This window comes from Arachis duranensis, chromosome 9 (genome assembly GCF_000817695.3).
Source record: "Arachis duranensis cultivar V14167 chromosome 9, aradu.V14167.gnm2.J7QH, whole genome shotgun sequence".
Taxonomy (NCBI): domain Eukaryota; kingdom Viridiplantae; phylum Streptophyta; class Magnoliopsida; order Fabales; family Fabaceae; genus Arachis; species Arachis duranensis.
The window spans coordinates 102,520,619-102,547,954 of NC_029780.3; the positions used below are offsets into that span (position 1 = coordinate 102,520,619).

Here is a 27,336-nt window from a genome sequence, read left to right on the forward strand (position 1 = left end):
TTTTTTTAAAATTTGAATTTGTTGTTGTTGGTGTTGTTGGATTTAAAGAATAATTTTTGTTCTTGTTTTTATTCTGTTGTTGTTTCTGGATTGCTTATAGATGCTGTTATTTTTTTCATTCTTTTTGTTTTTTTTTTTTAATCTGAATCTGTTATTGTTGTTGTTGTTGGATTTGAGAATTTGATATTGTTCATCACAATCTCTAATTTCTTAATTTTTGTTCTTGTTTTTGTTCATCACAATCTTGAGTTTTGTTAATTATATTTAAGAATTTGTAATTTTAAATTTTGTTAATGGAAGAAGAAGGATTTGTAGTTTGAATTTTGTTAATAGAATAAGAAGAAGAAGAAGGATTTGTAGTTTGAATTTGTTAATAGAAGAAGAACGGGTGAAAAATGGGCCATTTTGTCATTTAGAAAAAAATTTTATTAAAAAGGACGATTTTAATACCGTTTTAAAACGTTGGGGACGATTTTAAATCCAAAATAACGTTGGGGACGAATTTAATTTCGACCCTAAACGTTAGGGACGACCAAAACAATATTTATCCCTAAAAAATATGATTTAGCTAAGAAAATATTCACATAAGGTAAATTTATTAGTTTAAAAAATAAAAAATTAAATTTTTAATATATTTATTAGATATTTCTGAAATAAAAATTAAAAAATTTTATTAATAACCATCTTAATTTATATCTAAAGAGTAAAGATATAACATAGTTAAGTCCTAAAAAATAAAAGTAAAAATTTATATATAATTATTTTTATATAAAATTAATATTTAATAACCGTCAAATAATTTAATAAAGTTAATTGAATTATCATATAACGATTTTTAACTATTAATTTTTTGTAAACACAATTGTACACTTTTTTTTAATTTTGATATGGAGATAAACATGGTATATAACTGCGTTATTGGGATCTAGCGTGTTTCACAGAAGTATGGTGGATGCGATAAAAAAACCGGACGGTCTAATTTAAAGAAAATTAATCGAATGATCTAATTACAGAATTTGAAATACACAAATCGAACCATCTAATTTATGTACCAACGCATCTTGCATACAGGCTCAGCCCCACTTTGAAATCAACTAACCCCACCCACCTATGTCTTCACTCTCCAGCATGCCCAATCTCACATTTTTCCCTTCTCTTCTTTCATTGAACCTGCAAAAATTTAACAAGAAACAGCGGCAAGGAAAACCAAAAATCAACAATCAACAATGTCAAGGAGACCAAAAATAAAAAAAAGTTAATTGTCCAAAATTTTACATTATTAATTATCTTAGTCATTTTGATTATATAAGTTTTTTATTACCAAATAATTTGATTTAATCTAAATAATAATGATAACATTAACGATTAGTTTATTGTAGAAATTATTATTAAATAGATTGTAGGTATGTATTAATATTAATATTAATATTGTTATTAATTGTTAGAAGCCAACAGCAAAATAAAATAAATTTTAAAGATTTTTGAATAATAATTAAATTAATTTTATTATAAATATATTATTTAGATATTTAATTATTAATTAGTGTGTATTGTTATTAGATAGATGTGTAATTAATATTTATTTTATTGTATTGGACTGAAAGTTAGTTAAAATTTTGAAGTTGTTTAAATATAATAATTTAGTTAGTGAAGTGAGTAAGTATTAATTAACTGAGGTATATTATTATTATTATTAGGTTTAATTACTCTGTTGGTCTCTATAATTTTGTAAAATTTTTAATTAGGTCCCTATACTTTTTTTCTGTTTAATTGAGTCTCTACACTAATTTTTTTTTCAATTAAGTTCTTCTTAGTAGTAATTAGCTTAATTTTATAAGGACCCAACTAAAAAAAAGAATTGGTATAGGAACCTAAATAAAAGGAAAAAAAGTGTAGGGACCCAATTAAAAAAAAATTAGTGTAAGGACTCAATTAAAAGGAAAAAAAAAGTATAGGGACCTAATTAAAAATTTCGCGAAACTATAGGGACTAACAGAGTAATTAAACCTTATAAATATAAGCAAGAAAAAATATAATACTAATTCAGTACTAAAATTTTATATAATACAAAATAAGTTATTTCTAATGTAATCTAAACGAAACTATATTTGTCACAATCTTATTAGAAAATATAATTTTAATGGATGTAATAATAATAATTAGATTTATATTTTAGATTTATTTTAATTTTATTAATTATTGTTAGAAGCTAATAAGTATAATGTGAAATTTTTGAAATATAGATGTAGTATATTTTGAGTAGTTAATAATATAATTGTTAATATAATTATATTTTATTGTTTATGTGATAATGAGAATGAGAAGATGTTAAATATTATTAATTAACTAATTATGGTTATATTTGATTAATGTGATATATGTCTATGTTTTGTAGGGTTCATGAATGTTAATATGTGATCATTTATTGTCATCGGGTCCGTACAATCAAATTGTGGAGGGACATTTTACAGGAGACTGATTTTTATCACATTTTTCAGAATGGAGTAATCCAATGTCAGTCGACATTAGTTAATACTCTGATTAAGAGATGGTGATGCGGGACTCACACGTTTCATTTTCAATATCGTAAGTCTAATGTTTCAAAGTCCCAAGTACATACTTATGAATATTCATGCCACATATATCAGTTAGATAATCTAATTTAGCATGTATAAACACCCAGAGTATGCTTAGAAATATAGTCAATCAGTCCCTCAGGCTCTACAGGAATGAACTGCTCTGATACCATAATATAACACCCTACCACATAGAGCTTTAGTAAAACAGAGGTAGTATTGTATTACAAAAAAATTTTAAGTGCTGGAGAATCAACCTTTACACATCAAACTTTTGACGTGCATAACTTTTTTGTTAGAAATCTTTTTAGTCCGTTCTTCGAACGGCCCAAAACTTCACGGACCCAATTTTCATTTAAGACAAGTTTGGAAAAGTTTGGGAGTCCATGAGTCGAGTTGTAACTCACTGAAATTAGGTCAAAAATCAATTTTTCTCAGCAAATCTCAAACCTCTATTTTTACCAATTCCATAGCTCAAAACCAACACTCCAAGCTTTTAAAACAGCATCAAAATATACCAAACCACATACCAATGCTCACATTCATTTTATAGCACCCCAATACACAACTTCAACAAGTTTAACCTCAACAATTCACATTCAATACAACCTTATACTCAATCATCAGTATATCATTCTTGTTCATTAAAATCATCATTTCATCAATCATCCACCACATTCATATCATTCACCAACCTAACGAATATCCACATCAAACAACACATATTACATTAATTAAAACCACTAAATATGCACCAAACACACAATTTAACCTTTCCTAAGTCGTTTAGCCTAAATTTTTACAAAACATTATATATTACATATGAGAAATCAAAATCATACCTTGGTCAATTTCTCCGTAAACCAAAGACACCTCAAATTGGAACCAAAACCCAGCCTCTAAAGTTTCTAACCTCCAAGATTTCAGCACTCAAGGTTCAACCAAGCTCCTAACCTCCACAATTGTGTTCCAAAATCACATATACACTTCCTAATACATATTATTACATCCATATATAAAATTTCAATACTCAACCACAAATAATCAAGGAATTTACTAGGATTTGAGAATCCTTACCTTACCTATGCTTCAATTGAACAAAATCCGCTAATCCCTCAAGCTTAATTTGAGCATAAATACCAAGACATCAAATTTCAATAACCAAACTCCCAAATTTTTTAAAATTAGGGGGGGTTAAGAGGCTGAGATGAAACGAGGTTTCTTACCGAAATTAGTTACCGGACTTTGTAAAGTTCGATATGGTGAATGCATGGCTGCAGACGGTGCAGCGATCGGAGCTCGGAGTTGAGAGTTACGTGGATTTGAATTCAACTCAAGAGTTTGTAACTTGGGAGTGGTCTTCCCCTCTTTTACTGAGCGTTTCAGCGTTTCTCATATGAAGAGGAAGGCAAATGAGTTGAAGCTCATATGCATAAGTAGTTAGGCCCTTGGTCTCGATTTAGACCCGATTCAGACTAATTTTGGATTAAAATATTTAAAATTAGTGTCAAAATTTATATTTTAATTAATTTCACCTCATTAAACTATAAAATTTAATTTTTTAATTTTTTGTTTAATAATTAATTTATTAGCTAATTATTCACTAATTATGCGGGATTTCATCCTATCCACCTAAATAAGAATTTTGCTCACAAAATCAAATTTAGTTACCTGAAAATAAGTATGGATAATCCTTCCGCATTTCGGATTCAAATTCCCAAGTATGATTCTCAATTCCATCCTGAATCCAAGCGACTTTAACCAATGAAACCTCTTTTCTGCATAATCGTTTGATGCTGGTGTCGTTAATTCTAACCGGAATTACTTGAAGTGTCAAATCTTCTCTTACTTGAACCGAGTCAGGTTCTAGGATATGACTGGCATTAGGAGTATACTTCCAAAGCTGCGACACGTGAAATACGTCGTGCAGGTTCGAAAGATGCGGAGGTAAGGCTATTCGGTAAGGTACTGGTCCAATTCTCTTTAGAATATGAAATGAATCGATATAACGAGGGTTTAGCTTCTTGGTTTTTATCTCTCTACCCAATCCGGTTGTTGGTGTGACCTTTACGAACACATGCTCTCCTTCCTCAGCCTCTAAAGGCTTTTGCCTTTGATCATCGTAGCTTTTCTAGCGGCTCTGAGCAGTAAGCATTCAATTTCAGACTTTCTGGATTTGTTCGGTAGTTTCAGCTACCAACTCAGGCCCTAACAAGCTTGTTTCCCCAGCTTCATACCAGCATAGCAGAGATTGATATTTTTTTCTGTACAGCGCCTCATACGGAACCATTCCGATGCTCGCATGGTAACTGTTGTTCTACGCAAACTCCATAGCGGCATATACCGATCCCAGCTTGCTAGCTGGTCTAAAACACAAGCCCTCAACAAATCCTCTAAGGTTTGGATTGTCCTCTCCAATTGGCCATCCGTTTGAGAATGGTACGCCGTACTTAAGCTCAACTAAGTCCCAAACTCCCGTTGGAAAGCTCCCCTAGAATCTAGAAGTGAAACGAGGATCTCTCTCGGAGATTATGGTGGTAGGCACGCCATGCAACCTTACAATTTTCTTGATGTACAAACATGCTAGCTCTTCTAAGGTACAATTCATCCGAACAGGTAAAAAGTGAGCCAACTTTGTCAGTCTATCCATAATCACCCAAACAGTGTCAAATCCAGCTCGAGTTCTTGGCAAACCTGACAAAAAATCCATTGCGATTCTCTCCCATTTCCATTGTAAAATTTCTAAAGGTTGAAGCACTCCATATGGTTTCTGGTGTTCAATTTTGACTTTCTGACGGGTTAAGCACTTAGAAACGTGTGACGCTACATCACCCTTCATTCTTGGCTACCAAAACATCGCCTTCAGATCATGGTACATCTTGGTACTTCTCGGGTGGATAGAGAACCCGCTCCTATGTGCCTCCTTCAAGATATCTTGCCTCAAATTCCCAACATTCGGCACGCAAATCCAACCATTATACCTCCATATTCCGTCTCTATCCCACGAAACTCCCCATCGGTTTCCTTTTTCAATTGCTGACAACATTTTCTGTAACTCCTGATCGTCTTGTTAAGCTTTTAAGATTTCAGAATTAAAATCACTTGAAACTTGCAATTGACTTAAACATAGAGTTCTAGACATTCTCTGGCATCCAAGTTCAGATTCTCAAATGATTTTAGCAACTATTCTTCTCAAAGTATCATCCAAGCAACACATAACGACTTTCGGCTCAAAGCGTCTACCACGAAATTATCTTTTCCTGGATGGTAGTTAACTCGAAATCATAATTCTTTAGCAACTTTATTCGCCTCCTCTAACGCATATTCAGTTCTTTCTGATTGAAAAGATACTTTAAACTCTTGTGGTTCAAGAAGACTTGAAACTTGACGCCATACAGATAATGTCTCCAAACTTTCAGAGTAAACACAACCGCAGCAAGTTTTAGATCGTGAGTTGAATAATTCATTTTGTGCGGTCTCAACTGCCGTGAAGCGTATGCCACGACATTATGGTATTGCATCAGCACACACCCCAGACCCTTCAATGATGCGTCACAGTATACCTCAAAAGGTTCATTAGGCTCAGGCAACACCAACACAGCCGCTGTAGTTAATTTCTGCTTCAATGCTTGAAAAATTTCCTCGTATTCAGAGGTCTAAACGACGTGTCTTTCCTGGTCAGCTTAGTTAAAGGCAACGCAAGTTGTGAAAAACTTTTGATAAACCTTTGGTAGTAACCCACCAAACCTAAGAAACTCCTGAGGTTGGTCACCCCCAGTTCATTATCGTCTCAACTTTAGTAGGATCCACAGCAATTCCTTGTTGACTTACCACATAACCAAGAAACTTCACCTCATCCTTCTAGAATTCGTATTTAGATAGCTTCACGTACAATTTTCTTTCCTTCAGAATCTGTAGCACAATCCGCAAGTGCTCCGCATATTCTTCTTCGGTTTTGGCATAGATGAGGATGTTATTAATGAAGACGACGACGAATTTGTCCAAGAACAGACAGTAAATCCGGTTCATGTAGTCCATAAACACCAGCGAGGCATTGGTTAACCCGAAAGACATTACCGTATATTCATAGTGGCTATAACGAGTTCTAAAAGCTGTCTTCGGAATGTCTTCGTCTCTCACCCTTATCTGGTGATAACCAGATCTATGGTCAATCTTAGAAAATACTCCAGCACGCTGCAATTGGTCCATCAGATCCTCGATTCTTGGTAACAGATGTTTATTTTTCACAGTGACCTTGTTCAATTGTCGATAATCCACACACAAATGCATACTCCCATCCTTCTTTTTCAGTAGTAATACTGGCACTCCTTATAGAGAAACACTCGATCAGATGAAATTTTTACTCATTAATTCTTCCAGCTGAGATTTAAGTTCAGTTAATTCCAATGGCGGCATTCGATAAGGAGAAATTGAGATTGGCCCAGCTCCAAGCACCAACTCAATCGCAAATTCAATTTCTCGAGAAAGAGGAAATTCGGGAATGTCGAATGAAAATACTTCAGGAAATTCGTTCACAATCGGAATCCGATCTAAACTTTGCTTCTTTCCCAACACATTTGCAGCTAATAGCATAACACCCTGACATTCACACCCATTAGAGTTTATTATAACGGAGTTCAGATAGTAACCCTTCGCCATAACCGGTCCTTCCGACCCTTCCGAAATAAATTGCAACGACCGTTCAAAATAATCAAGCATAACGCGATTCTTAGATAACCAATCCAATCCCAAAATGAGATCAAGACCAGTCATCGGCAGACAAATCAGATCATAGACACAATCTCGTTGTTTAACTCGGAACGGAACTTGGTGACAGCCTAATCTAGTCACAATAGCTTTAGAAGTAGCATTATACACTCTCAATTCATAGGCTAACATAACTATCTTCAGTCCTAACTCACTAGCCTTCTCGAATGCTATAAACAAGTGTGATGCTCCAGTATCAAATAAGGCATTTAAAGTTTTACCAATCTTTTCACAGTTACCTCTAATCAGTGTCTCAGATCTCTCAGCATGGTAATGGTGTCAGCATACATAATATATAAAGTCCCGAAAAAGCTAGAGGCAATCCTAGAACTCCGACTTTCAGATATAAAGTTTAGAGTTAAAGTTTAAAACCTTAATACAAGGTGAGCTATCTAAGGTTCCTAAGTCTAACTCAATTCTATTTATTCCCTCAACTTCTCGCCTTCTTCCAATCCTCCAAAAACTCCGGTACATAGACAAGCAATACAGACAAAGCAAACACAAGTAGGATATAGATACGGCAAGTAGCAAATATAGCAGGTAAGCATAATAATCACATAGGCAAGCCCAAACAATGCACAATCAAACAAAACACACATATGCATATGATGTATGCATGTCGTATGGCCGATGAGTTTCATCTGTCGGTTATAAAGCTAGCCCGACACATCCGATAGCTAACCCTGGACAGTCTCTTATGCACGCATCCCCAAGAGTCTATGTGTAGCTTTTTCTCAATCATAATCAAATTCAACTCATTGGGAGAATTTCCTAGGAGTTAAACTGTCCGGCCACATCTTGCAACGTATGATCAACAGAGTGTCGAGTCTCGACCTAGAGCAAGTGCTAACAAGCCACTACTTAGAGAAACTCGTATCTCAGATAATAAGAAGTGCACAAGCCAATATATCAATTATATAACATTTTCGCACTTCTCAATCATAGTTCATCATATCTCAAACTTTCTTCACTTTCAAGTTACCACCCCCTTCATAGTTCAACTCCGATCATTATCATTACAACTAAGTTTTATGGTCTTGGAGAGTAAAAATAGAGGTTTAGAAGTTTGAAATCATGTTAAAATCACAATATAAAATGTTGCTGAAAAACAGGGTCCTGCGTACGCATGCATGGTCTTGCGTACGCGAGGGTGCATTTTTACCCTGCTTGCATACGCATGTGCACTCCCGCGTACGCGGGACATTAAAACAGAATAAAATGCTCGTGTCTCGTGCAAGTGTTCACATACGCAACCCCTTACATTTACATTCTCGCATACGCATTCACCCTCTCGCGTACCGGGACATTAAAATAGAATAAAATACCCACGTCACGTGTGTGCTCGCGTATAACTTGTTAAGTGCTGCAGAATCCGCCTTTACACACCAAACTTCCGATGCACATAATTTTTCCATTAGAAATCATTTTTAGTTCGTTCTTCGAACGGCGTCAACTTCACGAACACAATTTTCATTTATGACAAGTTGAAAAAGTTCGGGAGTCCGTGAGCCGAGTTATAGCTCGCCGAAGTTCGGTCAAAACTAATCTTTTCTCAACAAATATCAAACCTCTATTTGTAACAATTCCATAGCTCAAAACCAGCACTCCAAGCTTTTAAACAACATTGAAATATACTAAACTACGTCCTAATACTCACATTCATTTCACAGCACCCCAATACACAACTTCAACAAGTTTAACCTCAACAATTCACATTCAATACAACCTTGTACTCAATCATCAATATATCATTCTTGTGCATTAAAATCATCATTTCATCAACCATCCACCACATTCATATCATTCACCAATCTAATGAATATCCACATCAAATCAACACATATTACATTAACTAAAACCACTAAATATGCAGCAAACACACAATTCAACCTATCTGGTCATATAACTGATGCGCGAGTATCTTTCCTATCATTTCCTAATGAATTTGCATTTAACTTGTTGAGTTTAATCAAGAATTAATTATCTTTTAGCCTCTATGGATACTACTTTGAGTCTTGTGTGATTTTGTTTATCTTAGGTAGCATTTGGCTGGATTTGATGGAGTTTCCGCAGAAAAAGAGAAGAAGGCGAATGATGCTGTCAACCCTGACCTCTCTGCACTCAAACCTGAATAACTCGAGCAACAGAGGTCCAATGGACGTTATTCCAGTGGCGTTGGAAAGCTAACTTCTAGAACTTTCCAACGATATATAATACTACATACTTCTCTTCCATCAACTCTGCCAAGGCTGCGCCTAACTTGAGAAATCTCACATTCCTTCATCCCTAAAAAAAAAATTGCGTTGCTTTTTTTGCTGAAGAAAGACAAGGGTTGTGGGTTGAAGGGGGAAAGAAGTAGGCTTATATAGATGAGGGGGTAGGTGGGGATTGATCACGGAAAAGGGAGGAGGGGTGTTGAAAGAGGAAGAGATGAATGTATGAAGCTAGGTGTGGTTTGAGAGGAGAAGTGCTGGTGTTTATATAGGGGTTGGGTTCGGTTCAGGAACTTGTGTTGGGAGGGGGGTGTCACGGGTGGGTCTTGGGGGAAGAGGGTCACGGGTTGTGCTTGGGAAGAGGGGAGTAAGGGCCTGGGAATATATGGGGATGAGGGGGTTACATATATAAATATATATAAGGGGGTAAATAAGATATGATATGATATGAAATGCCCAAGTAACGCAATTTCTATCCACATTCCTTCATCCCTAAGCCAACAACCTTCAACCTTCTTCCTCTCAACCTTCACCGTGCCCCTGTCCAACCCCCTTCCCCCTTCTTCTGTTTTCTCTTTTATTTTCTTTTTTCCCTCTTTTCACATTCAAAAAAAAAAACAAAAAGGATACTTTTATTTCTGTTATTTGAATTTCTATTTTTCTTTCTTCTCCCCTTTTGTATTTCTTTAGTTGCTCGGGGACGAGCAAAAATTTTAAGTTTGGTGTTGTCGCTCTGCTTCTTGTTTTTCTTTCTATTTTTCTGTTGTAATGGCACCCAAGACTAACACGCCTTCAAGGAAAAGAAAGGAAAAGGAGCCGGCCACTAGTTCTCATGACACGCACAAATTCAAGTCCAAACTTCATGAAGAAAATTTTTTTGAGAACACTATAAAGAGGCCTGTGGTTCCGAAGGTAAGATTTGCACTGAATCCGGATGACTATTCGGAAATCCAATCTCAAATTGACAGAAGAGGGTGGAATTTTATGTGCAATTTGCACATAGAGGTTGGGCAATTAATGGTCCAAGAGTTTTATGGAAACCTCTGGATCACATACAAAGACGTTGAGGGAGTAAATGAGAAGACTTATGAATGTTATGTAAGAGGCAAAACCATTAGATTCTCTCCAAAATGCGTCAGAGAAGTCCTCCACCTGCTAAGTCCACCTCAGCTAGCACCCAGTTACAGTTGGCGAATGGACCATAATCAAGAGCTGGGTCTGGTCATTGAAAAATTATGCATTCCGGGTTCTCAGTGGAGGTTAGGTGCTGAGGGAAAGCCGAATCACTTGAAGAGTGCTGATTTAGTCCTTTTAGCTAAAGGATGGTTGGATTTCATTCGAAGGTCCATCATGCCTAATAGCAACTGGTCCGAATGAACTGTGGACCGGGCTATCATGATTTACAGCATCATACAGGGAGAAGTGGTGGAGGTGGAGGATATTATTCCAGAGTAGATATACAAGATTGCCTCCAACCCCTATAAGAGAGCTAGTATCGGATTCCCACATCTGATATACCACCTGTGTGAAGCAGCAGGGGTAAAGATGGAGAATGTTGTCCCCATCTCTGTTGAAAAACCAATCACAAAGAAAAGAATGGAGAGCCACAGAGAACAGCACAGAGTCCGCCTGGAAGAGCAGGGTGAGGAGGAGGCCCAACAGGATCAGCCACCACCGCAAAGACAGCATGACCCTCCTCAGGAATATTGGCAGCAGCTCACCACCTCCCTCGAGCAGATGAGAGTCGCGAACGACAGCCGCTGGCAGCAACACACCGCGTATGTGAAGGAGATGAAAGCGGTACAGATAGCCGTTGGGCACACATCTGCACCACCCTTGATGAGATGCGGGCTGCTTAGGAATTTCAGCGACAGGAGATTCATCAGCTGCGACAGGACTACAGCCGCCTGAGAGGATCTCACGGAGCACAGCCTGAGGAGAGAGATCCCCACGAAGGAGATTGAGGTGGTCTAGTTCTTTTCACTTTCTATAATAGTTTACCATTACTTTAATATATTCCTGTTTTCTGTTATTTTGCTTTATTTGCTGGATGATACTTTATTATTTAAGTTCCTAGGTTTTAGTTTAAGTCTACCATTTTTAGAAATTTCTGTTATTCGCTTTAATTCTGGAAAGTGTCTCATGTACCACTCACTGAACTTGAATCTAAAAAGAAAAGAAAAGAAGTGATGTATTGCTTGAGAAATTGAGTTTATTCTTAATAGGAGTCTCATTTATCCAAATGTGGTGGTATATTCTGTGATTCTGAATGCATGACATGAACAATGCATATTTAAATTTGAATCAAAGAATGTTGATGTACAAGGAATAGGAATTTAGAAAACTATTATGAATTCTCTGCAATAAGTGAAAGTTTAATCCTTGAAGCAAAAGAAACAGCAAAATAAAAAAATAAAAGCAAGGTCTAAGGCTCTGGACATCAATGACTAAGGAGATCAGACATGATTAAAAGCTCAAAGAGTTGTTTCCCTGGTCATATGTTTGTAGTGTGAGTGTGTCAAGTAATCCTTAAGACAGAACACTAAGAGTCGAGATCAATCGCATTTAACAGAGTATGCCAAAGGCTTTGAGCACCATTGTCTGGGAGTAACTGAAAGAAAAATCAGAACTTAAAGAGAGTTTCTCAATTAAGTGCTTGTGGTGTTTCTGTGTCAAGTGAAGCTTGAGACAAAATATTTAAAGTCACGGCTAGGCTCAAGGTGCAAAGCACCAAAGAAAAGAGAAGCAAAGAAAATTTGCTGTGTTCAATGATTAAATTGAAGTACAAAAGATTAGAGAATTCATAATATTCTCCAGATTCTAATTCCGAATGACAATGACATCCTTCTGATTCAAAGGAGAGTGAGATGCCAAAACTATTCAGGATTGCAGTTGTAAACCCCATTATAAGAAGAGACATGAGTTTCATTAAACTCTCACTCTCATGCAAATTCACATCCTAAGCTTATATTAGTTTTGGTTGCTTGAGGACAAGCAACAATTCAAGTTTGGTGTTGTGATGTGCGAGCATCTTTCCTATCCTTTCCTAATGAATTTGCATTTAACTTGTTGAGTTTAATCAAGAATTAATTATCTTTTAGCCACTATGGATGCTACTTTGAGTCTTGTGTGGTTCTGTTTATTTTAGGTAGCATTTGGCTGTATTTGATGGAGTTTCCGCAGAAAAAGAGAAGAAGGCGAATGATGCTGTCAACCCTGACCTCTCTGCACTCAAACCTAAATAACTCGAGCTACAAAGGTCCAATGGACGTGATTCCAGTAGCGTTGGAAAGCTAACTTCCAGAGCTTTCCAACGATATATAATAGTCCATACTTCTCTTCCATCAACTCTGCCAAGGCTGCCTAACTTGAGATTTCTCAAGTTAGGCGCAAGACACAACAACAACACGCAAGGTTTGAAGGCCAAGGAACAAGTTAGGCGCATGGTATTCTAAGTTAGGCGCAGAAACTGCCTCTCCTCTCGGGAAGGTCTAAGTAAGGCGCCATGCTTACCTCACCACTCTAGTAAGGCGCAAGCCTTACTCATTGGCCCAAGTAAGGCGCCATTTAGCACCAAGTAAGGCGCGCCTAACGTCCCCAAGTGGTCCTCACAGCGCGGATTATTTAATTAATTCTGATTTAAATTTAAATTGTTTTAAAATAGGAAAAGATATTATTTTAATTTTAGAAATTAGATTTTAAATTAATTAGGATTAGATATAAAAGAGAAAAGACACTTCTCTTTCAGATTATTCCATTTTCATTCTGTAAATTACAGTTTACCTGAATCCTAGTTTTCTCTGAGCCATGAGCAACTAAACTTCCACTGTTAAGGTTAGGAGCTCTGTCTATTTGTATGGATTGATTCTATTTTTTTGTCTTTTAATTCATGTTTTGATTTATAAGTCAAGAATTGTTTCCGCTCTTTATTTTATGAAATTGGGTGGAACGGAAGTATGACCCTCTTTCTAATTGAGTTCTTGTATAACTTAGAAAAACTCTTTACTTGAACAACAACTTGAAAACATATTCTCCTAAATTTATAATTATCTAAATTTAACGGGATACGTGACATATAATCCTCTTATATTTGGGTAATTAGGATTTTTGTGGCATAATAACTAGAATTAAACTTCACCCTCTAATTGGAATTAATTGACCAAGAAATTGGCGGTTGATGAATTTTAGAGGAGACTAGAAAGTTCTAAGGAATTAGGGTCTAGTCACATATAGTTCGCCATGAATTAAATCTCGCATGATTAAAATAAATTAATAAGAAAAGTCAATCCGAAAAATAGATAACTCTGAAACCTTAACTGCCTTCTTCATATTGTTCTTCCAACTTATTTACTTGCATGTCTTTCTAATATTCTGAATTTATTGTTAATACTTTTGAATCTTCAAAACCATTTTCTGTTTGTCTGACTAAGCTAATTACTCAATTATTGTTGCTTGATCCATCAATCCTCGTGGGATCGACCCTCACTCACCTGAGGTATTACTTGGTACGAACCAGTGCACTTATCGGTTAGTTTGTGGTTAGAAATTTCACACCAATAACCTAAGTTTATAGAAAACATTATATATTACATACGGAAAACCAAAACCATATATTGAACGATTTCTCCCTAAACCAGAGACACCTCAAATTGGCACCAAAACTCAGCCTCCAAAGTTTCCAACCTCCAAGATTTCAACACTCAAAATTCAACAAATATTCCAACCTCCACAATTGTGTTCCAAAATCACATATACACTTCCTAATACATATTATTACATCCATATATAAAATTTCAATACTCAACCACAAATAATCATGGAATTTACTAGGATTTGAGAATTCTTACCTTACCCGTGCCTCAATTGAACAAAACCCACTAATCCCTCAAGCTTAATTTGAGCCTAAATACCAGACATCAAATTTTAATAACCAAACCCTTAAATTTTTTAAAATTATGGAGGATGAGAGGCTGAGATGAAAACGAGTTTCCTTACCAAAATTATTTACTGGACTTTATAGAGCTCAACGCGGTGAATGCGTGGCCACAGACGGTGCGGCAATCGAAACTTGGAGTTGAGAGTTATGTGGATTTGAATTCAATTCAAGGGTTTGTAGCTTGGAGTGTTCTTGGCCCTTGGACCCAGTTTGGGTCCGGTTTGGTCTGCTCGGCCTAATTTTAAGTCAAAATCTTTAAAATTAGTGTCAAAATTTATATTTTAATTAATTTTTTCTCATTAAACTGTAAAATTCAATTTTCTAATTTTTTATTAATAATTAATTTATTAGCTAATTATTCACTAATTAAGTGGGATTGGAATGAGAAGCATTCTGATCGGAGGAAGGGTGTTCGATGGGGAGGCCTTTGAATTCATCCTTGTCCCAAAAATCGAAGGTGGTGGGCAGTAGTTTCGGGAGATCGGAGGGTGCAGGTTTGGGATCGGGTTGGGGATCGATGGGGTAGGAGGAGTGAGGTCAGTTGTGAGAGGTTAGGAAGGTAGAGAGTGACGAGTGGTGGGATCGATAAAAGCATCTTCGAGTTTGTCGTCTTCGAGTTCGTCGTCTTCAACTTCGAATCCCTCGACGTGGCACGCGGCGCTATGACGTGTTATGTGAAGGGAGAGGCGGTGCTTGTGGTGACTGCTGGCTTTCGACGGACGTCGACGGTGGGTGGCGGTTGGAAGGAAAAAGAAGAAGACAAAAAAAGAGAGTAGAACTGGCGCATTGAGGGCAGCAGCGGCCAGAGGTTGATGACTTCTGTTTCTTCTGCTTTTGATTTTGATTCGGCTTTTATTGTTGCCGTACTTCTAATTTTGATTCTATTTATTTGAATTTGTTGTTGTTGTGCTTCTAATTTTATTGTTCTTCTGATTTCGTTATTCTTTGATTTCTTGTGTTTTTATGATCTCTTCTTATTGTGCTATTGATGATGAAAAAGAAGAAAAAGAAAAAGAGATGCTGTGATGGAAAGGAAAAATTGGGTAGTTTAGTAAAGAAGAAGAATATTTTGGTCCGAATGACTATTTTAAAATGACTATTTTAAAATTAAGTTAAATCTTAAAAACGATTTTGTATGCAAAAAAATATTAGAAACGAAAAAAAATTTTTTACCTATACTTTAGAAACCAAAATCGTACTTAACCCTATATTACTTTTAAATTTTTCACAACGAGTTTGCTCATCGTGTGTGTACATTTGTGAAACCAGGTGTGAACTGCTTATTTTGAAGGAAAGAATCATATTGATTCTTTTATTGGAGACATGGGCTCAGGGGGAGCTAGGGAAGTAAGAATACATGGAAGGTCACGTCTAGTATTATTATTATTGACTGGAGATGCTTTGCAAATAAACCCAAAAAGAATCTCAACTAATGTTAAAGCGATAAGAATCTTTGGGTAAAGAGGTCTTGCCATTTAGTGATCCGAGAGAGTCCCCAAATAGGAAAAGTGGGCAGCAATCATAAGGACAATGGGATAGAGGATAGACAATAAACATAGGAACATATATCCGTAAGAGTATCTTTCATAATCGTTTATTTTGTTAGTATTGGTAATACAACAACAACAAAACTTTATTCCACTAAATTTGATTTGATTGGCTACATTGATTAAACGACGTTATTAAACTCTATCATATATTATGTCCACAGAGAAACCGTTTACATGTAGATCATGTTTACCATCTTATTGATGATCTTTATCTGTCTTTCACCTCTTGTCTATTTTCCATCTCATCCACTCTCTTGACTAGGTACACTCTGTCAGTCTTCTTCTCGTATGTCCAAATCACCTGAGACGCGGTTCTACTATCTTTTCCACAATAAGTGCTACTCTGACTCTCTCTCTTATATTTTCATTCCTTATTATATCCAATCGCGTATGACCACTCATTCATCTCAACATTTTCATCTCTGTCACACTTATGTTCGTACTCCTCTTTAACCGCCCAACACTCTATACAATAAAGCATAGTCAGTCTGATAACAGTGTGATAGAATTTACTTTTATGTTTTAAAGACACTTTTTTTGTCACGTATAAAACCAAACGTACTCCACTATTTTGACCAACCTGCTTGAATCTTATTATTTGCATCATGTTCCATCTCTCTATTATCCTGTATGATGCATCTAAAATAATTAAAACTTTTAACTTTTCGTATGATATTTTTTTCAATCTTCACCTCTGTATTAGAATTTTTCTTACATTCCATATATTTTGTCTTACTACGACTTATGCGCAAACCAAAGACTTCTACAGCTTCTCTCCATAAATCCAACTTCTTATTTAGCTCTTTCCTTAACTCTTCTATAAAGACGATATCATCAGCAAAAAATATACACCATAGCACAAGCTCTTCGATATGCTCTGTGAGTACTCCCAAGACTAATGTAAAAAAATAAAGACTTAAAGATAATCCCTGATGTAATCTTATACCAATAAAAATATTCCTCTATCACACCACATTGAGTCTTCACACTAGTTATAACTCATGTATTTAATTGCAAAATATATGCGATTCTTATTCTCTTCCTTTCTAAAACCTTCCATAAAATATTTTTATATGGTGATTGTTTATTTTATGTTGACAAACAATGTTATTTTGATATAAATATTATTCACAAAAGCAAAGTTGTGTTAGTATATTTTCAAAGCAAGAGATGTAACCAAATATTTATCACTATTCACAATTATTAGGAACTAGTAATATGCTTACCGATTTTCGTATTTATGCAATTAAAAAGATTAAATATAAATTTTAAAATTTATACTTAAGAGTTAAGTTTTAAAATGCAAGCAGAATTTTTTCTAATTTTAGTTCGAAGGAGAAATTCCTTCTTCAAGAGACAATTTCCGGTGGTCAGAAAGAGGTCTTGCTGTCTCGGGAGTTTTTAAGTTACAATTGTTTAACGCTATTTATCGATGGCGATCTCATTCCCTAGTGTTCTTCACAAATAAACTCTAGAATTACAATTTACATGCAATATTGTTAGACACCTAAATCCGGACAGCAATATTAAGCATAAAGTTCTTGGGAAATGCAAATATTATCATTTCCAGTTTCCACTTACCTAAGGAAAACTATTTGTATACTGACATCCCAAACCTGGGTAACAGTTACATAAGGAGAGAAAATCTTACGATATGATTCTTAGCGAGGGTGGGCAACTGTGTTGACATTGGGTTGGCTTCATGATCGGGTAATGGCATGGCATCAATCTCTACCAAACTTATAGCCCCACTCTATAGCCAACTTTCCCTGCACTTCCAATAACTAATGAATTCAGTACTTAACATATGACAAAATCTCTTGCTCTAAATTCTGGTTATGCAGAGACCTCTACAGTTGTAGGAAAACTTCAATAGCAACAGCAACGACACTATTGGGGTGCCATAATCAGACATTCTAAAGCTAAGAAAACTCGTACGTCGCACAACGCCCCTCCCCTCCAACCCCAAAAGAAAGTATAGTCTAGTTAATAAAAGTAAACTAAAACTAGCCATCAGAAATTAATCATAAATGCTTGATTAAACATACCTATCAACTCTGAATGCTTTGTCTATCAACAGCCAAAATAATGACGCACCGTGAGAGGCAGCTAGTCCACGTAAATGATACCTTCATCAGGATCTACATCATCCCAATTATCATCATCATGTGCCGATGAATCCGAGAGCTCCCCGTTTTGATTCTCCAAACTCTTCTCATTTTTTATTTTATCTAATATTGCAATCACCTGAAATTTTGAAATGGTGGATGCATCAAATCAGTAATCGCTCACAGAAAAGAAAACAAAAAGTGTCCTAAAAGTTGCTCAAACTTGGGGCAAAAAAATGCCATGCATAAGTGAGCACTTGCTACAGAAGCATGCTGGTGGATGATGACATATATGTTTATACCAGAATACAAGAAAGAGTGACAAGCAAGTTTGTTATGAGCTATGTTATGTGTATTCTAAAGAAAAATGCAAAATTTGGGATCTTGATAAAGAAGAGAGGAGGAAGAGAATGTGGAAGGAGCAACAGATGTGTAACCATATAAACACAATCTTACCCTGCTTCCTCTCTCAAAAGACTCATCCTCTATAAAGCGTATCTCAGGAGTCAAGCGAAGCTTCATACGCCTACCGAGCACACTGCGGACGTATTTGGCCTTAGACTTCAATCCAGCCATGGCAACTTCCTTCCCTCTTTCATCTCCAAAAACGGACACATACACCTTAACCACCTATCATTGTTGAGCAATCAAATTACACGTAAACAAAGCACAGCGAAATTGATGCTGTTCCAAACCAATTAGGTGAGCAAGGAATCATCTAAATATAAGTTGTTGAATATGGAAAAGACACAAAACAGTATACCTGCAAGTCGGAAGAGACTTCAACATCACTTATGGTGGTCAGAGATGAGAGGTAGCGGTCAGCGCCCAAGGAAGCTTCTGGAAGAACCGCAAACTGCAAGACTTTGTCTGTGAGGAGCATATCAGAAAGCTCCCTCTGAATCTGCTTCGCCACCATCTTCACTCTCCTAGGATTGGCCATGCACCTCACGCTCCTACTCCTACTCCTACCAACAAAATCCTGCCCCGGCTGCACACTTCCACTAAGACCACGCCTCTGAACAGGGTTCATTGTTGTTGCGGTTGAGCTTGGTGGTGCAAGGATGTGATTCCGCCATCCACATGGGCATGGTAATATCAGTGGTGGATAAAGCAGGTATGTCATTGCTCTCTCAGATTCACCAAACTGCCAAGGTAATAAACTCACAGTTTTTACATAAACTTCAAAGGAAGATAAAGCATAATTCGTTTTATTGAAAAATCTAGGAAGCAAAATGAGCAAAGGCAATACAAAGAAGGGGAATTCAGGGCAAAACAGAAGAGAAACAACATAAAGTTACTATCAAAACCAAACTAATCTACATCCAAAATTATTTAATCATGGTAATAAAATCGCAACTATCAGTATCCGCTGGAGCACTCCTTTAATCAAGACACACCTTTAACACCTTCATATGTCGCTTACACAATTGCCAAACTGCCAAGGTAGTAAACTCGTAGCTTTTACATCAACTCCGGAGGAAGATAAAAAAGCATAATTCGTTTTACTGAAAAATCTAGGAAGGAAAATGAGAAAAGCCAATACAAAGAAGGGGAATTCAAGGTAAAACAGATGAGAAAACAACATAAAGTTACTATCAAAACCAAACTAATCTACATCCAAACATTATTCAATCATGGTAATAAAATCGCAACTATGAGCACCCTTTAAATTTAATCAAGACACATCTTTAACACCTTCATATGCTGCTTTAGGGATGTCAACAGGGCGGGGCGAGGGCGGGGGAGGCCTCCCTGCTCCCTGTCCCCAAACCCCAAAACCCTCCCCGTTCCCGGCCCAATCCCCGCCATGGGAGATAATTGAACCCTATCCCCATTCCCCGTCTCCCTGCAGTCCCCACATGGATCCCATTTCCCATTCCCCAATTCTCTCCATAATTCTTATTAATTGAGTAACAATATATAATATTACAATTTACACCATCTAATTGAATAAAAATGAAGAAAGATGTTCAACTGAAAGTATAATTAGCAAAAGAGAGATGAAGCACTCCAATAAATTACAAGTACAAACTATAAGGTGTAATCTAGTTATTATTGTCTGCCGTGGATGTTCTAAGAGACCAAAAATAAATCTAATAAAATACATATACAACACATTTCATCCATCCCTTGGTTCAGAAAGACTCCAACAATATTTAAACACTGGATTTTCTGCTTTCTCCTATGCTATAGAAATTCAACACTGGATTTTCCTTTTTTCTCCGTTAACTGCCACAGAAATTCACGATTCCACCAAAATCAGTCATAAGCAACACTGGATTTTCCATTTTATTCCCCTACCGTACAAATCAAAATTAAGACCAAGCATTATAAAGACCTTGCCACGATTAAGTTATTAAAATCCAACATAAATCAGAGGAGGGAGAGAGGGGAGAGGGATTACCGGATGTAAGCACGGCAGTTATGGAGGGAGTTGGGTTTAGAGGGCGAAGGGAAGAGGACTGACGACAAGGAAGACGAGCGAGCGAGGCAGAGCACGGCGGAGCGGACGCGAGCGGCGGCACCCAAAGAACCGGGGGGCAGTGTGTGTGAGTACTGAGGAGTGGTTGGGTCTTGGGTGAGGGCAAGACGCCGCAACCAGTGAGGGAGACGACGAGGGGCTGTGAGTGAGTGAATCTGACAAGAGATTAGTAGGCTAGGCTATATTTTTTTAGGCTCGGTTTGGTTTGTGTATGTATTGGAATATAGACATTAATATATAGATATTTGAGATATAGACATATAATATTTGTATTTATGTATAGTGTTTGACAATAATAAACATGACATTAGTATAATGTCTAATACTATATTTGATTGCAAAACACAATAACACTACATAACTAAAAATGATTATTTTATCTTCATAAATTAAATTAAAAAATAATTAATATTAAAAATAAAAAAAAAAACTAAAATAAAAACTCTTTTTCTTCAAAATTTTTTTGTTAGTTATTCCTATCTCCAAAAAACTTCCTTCTCTTAAATTGTTCTCCTCTTTTATAAATGGTCATCGGTCATCTTAGAGAGAATGGTGATGAGCTTCTAGTTGTAGAAGGTAAATGTCTTCACCTTGCACGCTGGCCGCATCTACCCTAAACCTTCTATTCCATCTCCGTATCCAATGCTTGTTTCCTCGAATGGCTCTATCCCTTGTTTTGTTTGTCGCCAATTCCTCTTTTCCGTTCTGTATGCGTTCAATTTTCATGGAGGTCAGGTATAATGTTCTTCTTCCTATCAATTTCTTGCTCTTCCAAAGTTTAATTGAGAATTAGTTGAGAAAAGTTGCTTAATTTTTTTTTGTTATGCTGAAAAAATAAGAATTGGTAACATTGAATGAGTGTTAATTGTGTTAGATTACTAAACATATATGTAAATTGGATAATATTTGAAGCCTTTAAATCCTTAATTTCAATGTTTTTTTAAATGAGTGTTGTTTTGACACTTTAAATTTTGTATCTTTTTAGTTGAAAATTATATGGGCATTATAATTCTCCGCTCCCTCTTCCTTTAGTATTTTATTTAATTTATTATTTTATTTTTTCTATTAGTGAATATAGTAGTAAAATGAATTTTATTTTCGCATACAAACTTTTTATAGACTATGTTAATGTTAGTTGTAGCTACTGTAACAGCACTTAATGCTGATGCTCACCAATCTCTCACCCAACTTACCAATTGTTCATTTCTCCGTGACTTCCATTTTAGGTTTGATGAAATGTTGTAGTAAGTCTTTTTTGGCATATAAGCTGGCTATAAGCATGTTTTACAATTACTACACTATGTATATTAATGAGTTCCTTTTATACATCGTCAATGTCGTTGTACTTTTTAAATTCCAATTGAGTTTCTTATGTTATTGTATCAAAGAATTGAATTCTAGTACTCCAATTGAGTTTTCATTAAACACATTTTCCAATTTACATATAGGAAAAGAATCAAACTTTAGTTGAGTAATTAGAATTGACCGCTATTTAGTACTGTATGATATATATTTGATGCAGGCTTAGAAGAAGCAAACAATCAGGAGCAAACTTGGAAGAAGCAAATAATAAAGTTACAAGTTGTCAGGAAAAAGTGCTAGTAGTTATTGATGGCTCTTGGGATGACATAGACTTTTTCTCTTGTATTTATGTTGTTATCTTAGTTGGCAATGTATTTATACAATGAAGCATGACAACTAATAGCATAACAGTTATATTAGTATAAGTTTGCTTAATATGCAATTATTTGTTGAGTCCTTAACCTGTAATGAAATCCTTTGTATAGAAAATTTAATGGAAAGTGTTTTGTTTGATCTTATTTTGGTGTACTTGATGACCGGAATTCACTCCCCATATAAAATGAATCCGTTCTCTGGCAAGCGCACCAAATTATCGTCAAATAATAACTCACTATGAGTGAGGTCGAATCCACATAGATTGATTGATTGAACAACTTTAGTTAATGGGTGAATTTAGTCAAGCTAATCAATAGAGATTGTGGAGTGCAAAAATTTAAATAGAAGAAATGTAAATAACTTAAAAGTAAAGGAAAGCAATAAAGTACAGAAAAGTAAATGACAGGAATGTAAAGTGCTGGAACATAAATGACTGAATTGTAAATGGGAATGGGGAATAACAGAAATTAAAGAAAGCTATAAAGAATAGGGAAGATAAGAATAGGGAAGATTCATTGGGATTATGAGATGTTGCTCTCTTTGGATTAAATTCAGCTCATCTCATCTTCAATCATGCAACTCATTGACCTCTTGGCAATCATGATTGATTGAACCCCAATTCCTTGGTGATTCAATCTCTCAAATCTTGATAATCAGCCAATTTCTTGGTCTAATTGCTCATGAAGAGAGATATGCTTGGTCCCTGATTATACCACACATCCTCATAGGTCCAAATAATGGGTGGATTTCATATCACCATATCCAATCCCAAAACCTAGATCTATTCAAGTGTGAGAAAGGATTTCAAGCATGATTTCATGTTTCCTTTTCCAAGGTTCCCATGAAACCCATTTTGCATTCAACCTCTTTTCCAAGATGATTGAACACTAAGCATTAAGAACGAAATTCCTTCTAGCAAATCAAAGAGAAAATGAAAAGAAGAAGAAATTCACTATCATTAATCCATTAAGTACAACAAAACTCCCTCTCCCAATGAGAGGGAGTTTAGCTACTCATAACTTAGAGAAAAGTACAAGAAATGGAAAAAATGAAGTGAAGTAAAACTAAAACTTAACCAATCACGCTATCCACCTAGCCAATCCCCCCTCTTCAGTACTCTCAAGGGGTATTTATACTACTCCTACTACTAGAAAAAGGAAAATTACAAAAAAAAAAGAAAAAAATGCAATTGAAAAATAGGAGAGGAAAAACTAATAAAATGGGTCAGGTGATTGGCGTGTGCTTGGCGTGTGATCGGCATGACACGGCTAGCTCCTCAGCTTGGCTTGGCGTGTCATGACTGGCTCCCCAAGTGGCATGTCTTCTCATGCAGCTAACTTGGCGTGCCACGCCTTCGAGCCCAAGTGGCACGCTGGTGCGGTATTTTACAACCCACAAACTAACCGGCAAGTGCACCGGGTCGTACCAAGTAATACCTTATGTGAGTAAGGATCGATCCCACGAGGATTGATGGACTAAGCAAAAATGATTGATTGATTGGCTTAGTTAGGCAAGCAGAAAAGGGTTTGGAGATATTCAAAAGGTTTAAATTCGAACTCAGAATATCAAAAGGATAGACAAATAAATAAGTTGGGAATAAAATATTGAGAAAACAGTTAAGGCTTCAGACTTATCTATTTTTCCGGATTTACTTTTCTTACTAACTATTTTAATTATGCAGGATTTAATTTATGGCAAACTATATGTGACTAGACCCTAATTCCTAGTCTCCTCTAAAATTTATTAACTGCCAATTCCTTGGTCAATTAATTCCAATTAGAAGGTGAAGTTAAAATTCCAGTTTATATGCCACAAAAATTCTAATTACCCAAAAATAAGAGGATTATATGCCACATATCCTGTTAAATCCAAATAATTAAAATTTAGGAGAAATTGTTTTCAAGCTGTTGTTCAAGTATAGAGCTTTTCCAAGTTATACAAGAACTCAAATAGAAAGAGGGTCATACTTCCGTTCCACCCAAATTCATAAAATAAAGAGCGAAAACAATTCTTAAATTATAAATCCATGCATAAATTAAAATAGAAAAAGCAATAAAATTAATCCATACAAATAGACAAAGCTCCTAACCTTAACAATGAAGGATTAGTTGCTCATGGAATGCGGAATGTAAATTTGTATAGAATTCCCTAATAGAATCCCCCTTATGGAATGTACCTAATAGAAGGGAAGTCTCTCCTTTTTATAACTAATCCTAATTACTTTAAAATCTAATATTTAAAATTAAGATAATATCTTTTCCTATTTTCAAATTCAAATTTGAATTTAAATCAAAATTAACTAATTACTCCGCGTCTTGTAACGTGGGGACCACTTGGCTTCACTGGATCTGTGTCTATCTTGGGTGCTAAAATGGGGCCCAGAAATCACCCCCAGCGGTTTCTGCATTTTCTGCACGTGGCGCATGTCACGCGTACGCGTCAGTCACGCGGACACGTCACTGGTCTTCTTCGCAAGTCATGCGGACGCGTCGATCACGCGCATGCGTCACTGTGCAAATCTTCAAATCACGCGTGCCCGTGACTTGGATACCTCCAAATCACGCAAACGCGTCAGGCACGTGTGCGCGTCACTCCTCGCTGCCATCTCCTTTAATTCTTGAGCTGCAGAAACTCCATCAAATCCAGTCGTATGCTACCTAAAATAAACAAAATTGCAAAAGACTCAAAGTAGCATCCATATTGGGTAAAATATAATTAATTCTTGATTAAACTCAACAAATTAGATGCAAATTCACTAGGAAAAGATAGAAAAGATGCTCACGCATCACACGCCTGATGCGTGGAAACTTGTCTCTCAACAAATTTCCCTTCGGCAAGTATACCGAATTATCGTCAAGTAAAACTCACAGTAGAGTGAGGTCGAATCCCACAGGGATTGATTGGTCAAGCAATTTTAGTTAGAAGAAAGTGCTAGTTGAGCTAAGCAGAAATTGGATTTGGAATTTGCAGAAAATTAAATGACTGGAAAGTAAATAGCAGGAATTAAAGTGCAGAATCTTAAATGGGGAGTTGGGGTAATAAGCATGAAATTAAATGGCAGAAAGTAAAGAGAATGGGTAAGATAATATATCGGGAAATCATTGGGTTCAGGAGATGTTGCATTCTCCAAATCAAGTTCATTCTCATCTCTTCCTCAATCAATGCATTCATTGATCTCCTTGGCAATCTTAAGTGATTGGATCCTAATTCCTTGGCAATCCAATCTCTCTAAGCTTGAAGAATTGCCCAATTCCTTGATTTAATTGCTCATGGGAAGAGATGAAGTGTGGTCACTGATTATACCACATGTATTCCCAAATCAAAGTGTTGGTAGGATTACATGTCACAATATCCATCCAAACCCCAATTCGGTCCAACATGAGAAAGCATTTCTAGCATGATCTCCTCATCCCTTTTCCAAGGCTCAAAGGAGATCCAATTATGGAGAGTTTCTTTTCCAAGACAACTAATCAATTGAATTAAGATTGAAAGCTTTCTAGTAATATCAAGAGAAAAGAAAGAAGAAGAAGAATGAAAACTATAATTGATCCATCAAATTACAACAGAGCTCCCTAACCCAATGAAAGGGGTTTAGTTGTTCATAGCTCTAGAAATGAAAAATAGGAGAAAAGAAGAATCCATGCTAAAGTGCAGAAAAAGTAAATCTATTAGAGAGTAGTGCCCAGAAGTGCCAAGCTCCTCTCTAGTTCAAAACTACTCCTATATATACTACTCTTCATGATCTTCTAGTGAGTTCTTCAAGTCTTGGATGTGGGCTCTGGACCTTGAGTTGAAGCCGTTCTCATCTTTAGTGGGCCCATCTTGCAGAGAAATATGAGTTAGGCTTGGGCATTTAGTGAGATTAACGTTGAGTCACATTTTTAGGTGCGAGAACGTTAGTGGCATTCACTTTTTCCACTGACGTTCCACCCTTATATACCCACGTTAACTCCAACGTTAGAAGTCTTAACGTGACTACTAACGTCTCCTATTCAAACCTTGGCTAACGTTAATGGGACTCACTTTTCCCATTAATGTTGGCTTGTGCCCCTTTTCACAAACGTTAATGGGACTCACTTTCCCATTAACGTTGGCTTGCCTCTTGCCCCTACGTTAAGTTTCACGTTAGCTTAGCTAACGTGGCTCTTAACGTGGGTGTTCTTCACCTTCGAGAGCGTTAGTGACACTCACCTTTGTCACTAACGCTCCAATTGCCTAAAGTTCCTACATTAGGACTCACGTTAACTAAGTTAACGTGGCTCTTAACGTAGTAAATGAAGCCATCTCCCAACGTTAGTGACAAAAGTGAGTGTCACTAACGTTGGTTCTTTGAATTCAACTCCATGTTAACTTTCACGTTAACAATCTTAACGTGAGAATTAACGTAGGCAATGCTAATGATCCAACGTTAGTGACAAAAGTGAGTGTCACTAACGTTGGCGTTGTTGCTCCTCTTCCACGTTAAAGTTCACGTTAACTAAGTTAACGTGACTCTTAACGTGGGGCATTGCCTAGTTTCCCAACGTTAGTGGTGTTCACTTTTCTCGTTAACGTGGAGTTCCCCCTTTTCTTCTACGTTAACTACCACGTTAACTTAGTTAACGTGGCTATTAACGTGAGCTATGGATGGCTTCGCAGGCGTTATTGGTGATCACTTTTCTCATTAACGTTGCAAGCTCCTTGCCATTCCACGTTAGTGTTCTCATTAACTAAGTTAACATGAATGCTAACGTGGTTCTTCCATGCTTCATTTGTCCTAAAATCAAGCAATTAAAGTGCATCAAAGCTCTAGCCAAAGTCATGAGATTATGCATCATCAAGTTATCATGCAATTCTAGCAAAAATCTCATGAAATCATGCAAAATTCACAATAGTTGCTTGAATCAATATGTAAGTGTATTTTCACCCAAAACTTGCCTTATTCACTAAGAAAATGCATGAAACTACCCTAAAACAGTAAAGAAAAAGTCAGTGAAACTGGCCTAGATGCCCTGGCATCACAACACCAAACTTAAAGCTTGCTT

At 36.3% G+C, this 27,336-nt stretch overlaps 2 protein-coding genes across 5 annotated transcripts; both read right to left on the reverse strand.

Moving 5' to 3' along the window:
- Positions 1 to 952: 952 nt before the first annotated feature.
- Positions 953 to 20,832, reverse strand: LOC107466565 (probable ribosome-binding factor A, chloroplastic). 4 transcript variants are annotated; one of them, XM_052254080.1, is made up of 6 exons: positions 20,558 to 20,832; positions 18,914 to 19,297; positions 18,607 to 18,780; positions 18,091 to 18,289; positions 17,694 to 17,811; positions 959 to 1,170 (listed from the first exon to the last, which is right to left on the reverse strand). In XM_052254080.1, the coding sequence occupies exons 2-4, from the start codon at positions 19,274 to 19,276 to the stop codon at positions 18,152 to 18,154; spliced, it is 675 nt and encodes a 224-aa protein (XP_052110040.1). In that variant the 5' UTR covers positions 19,277 to 19,297; positions 20,558 to 20,832; the 3' UTR covers positions 959 to 1,170; positions 17,694 to 17,811; positions 18,091 to 18,151. The 4 variants fall into 4 exon arrangements, with proteins under 4 accessions (XP_052110041.1, XP_052110040.1, XP_052110042.1 ...); XM_052254081.1 differs by lacking the exon at positions 17,694 to 17,811 and having other exon boundaries at positions 953 to 1,170; XM_052254082.1 differs by lacking the exon at positions 959 to 1,170 and having other exon boundaries at positions 17,510 to 17,811; positions 18,607 to 18,771.
- Positions 6,924 to 7,475, reverse strand: LOC107466464 (uncharacterized). Its single transcript, XM_016085442.1, has one exon. It carries the CDS (start codon positions 7,473 to 7,475, stop codon positions 6,924 to 6,926), a length of 552 nt encoding a protein of 183 aa, XP_015940928.1.
- Positions 20,833 to 27,336: the final 6,504 nt, after the last annotated feature.